Below are 2,222 nucleotides of genomic sequence, written 5' to 3'. Positions count from 1 at the left end.
TAGATAATGGATGGATGATGTAATAGCCCAAATAAAATGATGAAATAGACTGCTAGACTCACAGCAATAGGAGAGCATTGGATTTCTGTCACTGTAATTTGTTATATTGAACTGCAAATACACATATATACAATGAACTAATAAATATCCCCCTCCCCCCACCCATAGTGACATTCACGGAGTATACATCATAAACTTTGCAAAGAAAGCTCAATGTAATGATCGTGTAAAATCATCTTTTTTATAAGAAGAAGAAGCAGTCAGGAGTCCACCCGATTATCTTGGGCACTAACATATCAGGGATTCTTTAATCTTTTCCTAAAGACTGAGAGGGAGTCAGCAGATTGAACAGAGTTTAGTAACTCGTTCCACCACCGCGGAACCACAGAGGAGAAGAGTCTAGCTATCGACCTCGGGCCCTGTTGTGGTGGTTGTATCAGGATATACACCAAAGACTTAAATGAGTTTTCACATTACCAGAGCCTTAAACATCAACACCACTAAGGAAAGGTTGCTATGTCAATGTGAGCTTGGCAACAGTCTTATCTCGATACCTGCCCGTCCCCCTCACAATATGCTGACTCTGTCTACAAAAAGGCACCACAGCGTCTCCACCTGCTCAGAAAATTGAGAACCTTTGACATCAGCAACGACATTTTAACTCAGGTATATAGATCACTCATTGACTCCATGCTCAGTTGCAACATTTTAATTTCTGTTTTTATTCAAGGCAGACAATGAAGAATCTATCTATCTAATCTCTAACTTAATAAATAACAGCATCTCCCAAAAAAGTTTTGTGCGTGGCAGAAGATTACAATCTTTATACCCCCAAAAACTATATTGCCTCGCCACCGGTGAGTGATGCGAGTAAATGATTGTCTTGATGCAATGTAATTTTCTGTTGGGAAACCTTGGTTCCTGCTTTTTTGGCACTCACTGTTCAATTGAGCTAAGAGCACCCCCACTCTCCAAGGATTTAGTACTGATGTGGCAGCATGAGAGAGACGAACACAATAATATCAGGCAGGTGGCGTCAATGTTGTGGCTGAGAGGTGAATATTTTACACAAAACAAGATGAATGTATTCACCCTGTCAGTTCTGCTATCATCAAAAACAGTAGCATTTTGTTCTGACTCATTCTTGGTTACCAGAAATATCTCCATCTAATATGACTCAGCCAGCGCCTTCAGTCTCAGATATTTCTCCAAGCAGTAGATAGCAATGGGATCTGTGTTGATGTCAAACTTATTGGCAAAGAGGTGATGCTGAGCAATCATCCATTGCAGGTCTCCAGCCCCATACACACATATTCCCCTCACATAATCGCCATGACATTGTGGATACACCGCATCCAGGGAATCCTTTGGACCCACATGCCCCTGCCACTTCACCAGCCGAGCAATTGCATTGATATCTGTCATGTCGTATTTACGATGGGGCCTTGTTGAGCCAGGAACACCAGGCATTCGTTGAATAGTCGCCCAGAGAAACTCATCAGGACTGTAGGTGTCTTTGGCCCACTCCATCAGCGTCTGTATTCGCTCATCTTCCAGCACACTGCGGATGTAACCTCGGCTGACCACAATGTAGGCATTTCCTGACAGAATGGGCAGGTTGAAGGGAGGTGGCGTCTTTTTCTGTCCCGTCCCCTGCGGCAGTTGACATAGTACAATATTATGATGATGACAGTCAGTGAGGTCAGTGTGAACAGAACATTTTGATATTGACAAGGTTACGTCATCTATCTAGGTATGTATTAATCTTCAGGTTAAGTACCTCGATTCCTCCATCAACTATCCGGTGAGCATTTGTCACCCTCCAAATCTTTCCATCTGGCATTTTTTCTGACTCCATGCTGTTCCGGCCCTTCAATGAACGTAGTGTCCTCACAATTTCCAAATTGGTTTTCAGAGGGAAATCTTGGCCACAAACGTTGATGAAGTATTTCCATTCTGTACTGACATTATAAAGATCAGCCATACAGTTCAGGTCAGCCTGGACGCGTGGCCAAGCAGCATAGACCACACTCACAGGCCGACTGGCCAGGAAGACGTTGGGAAAACAGGAAGTGATGGCCATGATGGCAGCAAGGGCTGAGGCCTCTGTTTTTTTGTCCACGTGGACACAATAAATATTTTGAGGTGCATAGATAGCTCGCAGTAGTCGCTCAAAATTCTGCACCTGAAATAAATGAAGACAACAAACAATCAATGATTGA

General features: G+C 43.2%; 1 protein-coding gene across 1 annotated transcript in view; it reads right to left on the bottom strand.

The window, feature by feature from the left end:
- Window positions 1-734: 734 nt before the first annotated feature.
- LOC103366664 (beta-1,3-galactosyl-O-glycosyl-glycoprotein beta-1,6-N-acetylglucosaminyltransferase-like) overlaps window positions 735-2,222 on the bottom strand; it is a 3,384-nt gene continuing 1,896 nt past the window's right edge. Inside the window, exons 2-3 of the mRNA XM_008294445.1 lie at window positions 1,781-2,185; window positions 735-1,653 (exon numbers count right to left, since the gene is read on the bottom strand). Coding sequence (XP_008292667.1) covers window positions 1,168-1,653; window positions 1,781-2,185 — 891 coding nt within the window. The 3' untranslated portion in view covers window positions 735-1,167. The remainder of the gene's footprint in view (window positions 1,654-1,780; window positions 2,186-2,222) is intronic.

This window comes from Stegastes partitus, unplaced genomic scaffold, assembly GCF_000690725.1.
Source record: "Stegastes partitus isolate 25-593 unplaced genomic scaffold, Stegastes_partitus-1.0.2 Scaffold963, whole genome shotgun sequence".
Classification (NCBI taxonomy): Eukaryota; Metazoa; Chordata; class Actinopteri; family Pomacentridae; genus Stegastes; species Stegastes partitus.
The sequence above is the reverse complement of the archived record's forward strand: the minus strand, read 5'-3'. Positions and strand labels throughout refer to the sequence as shown.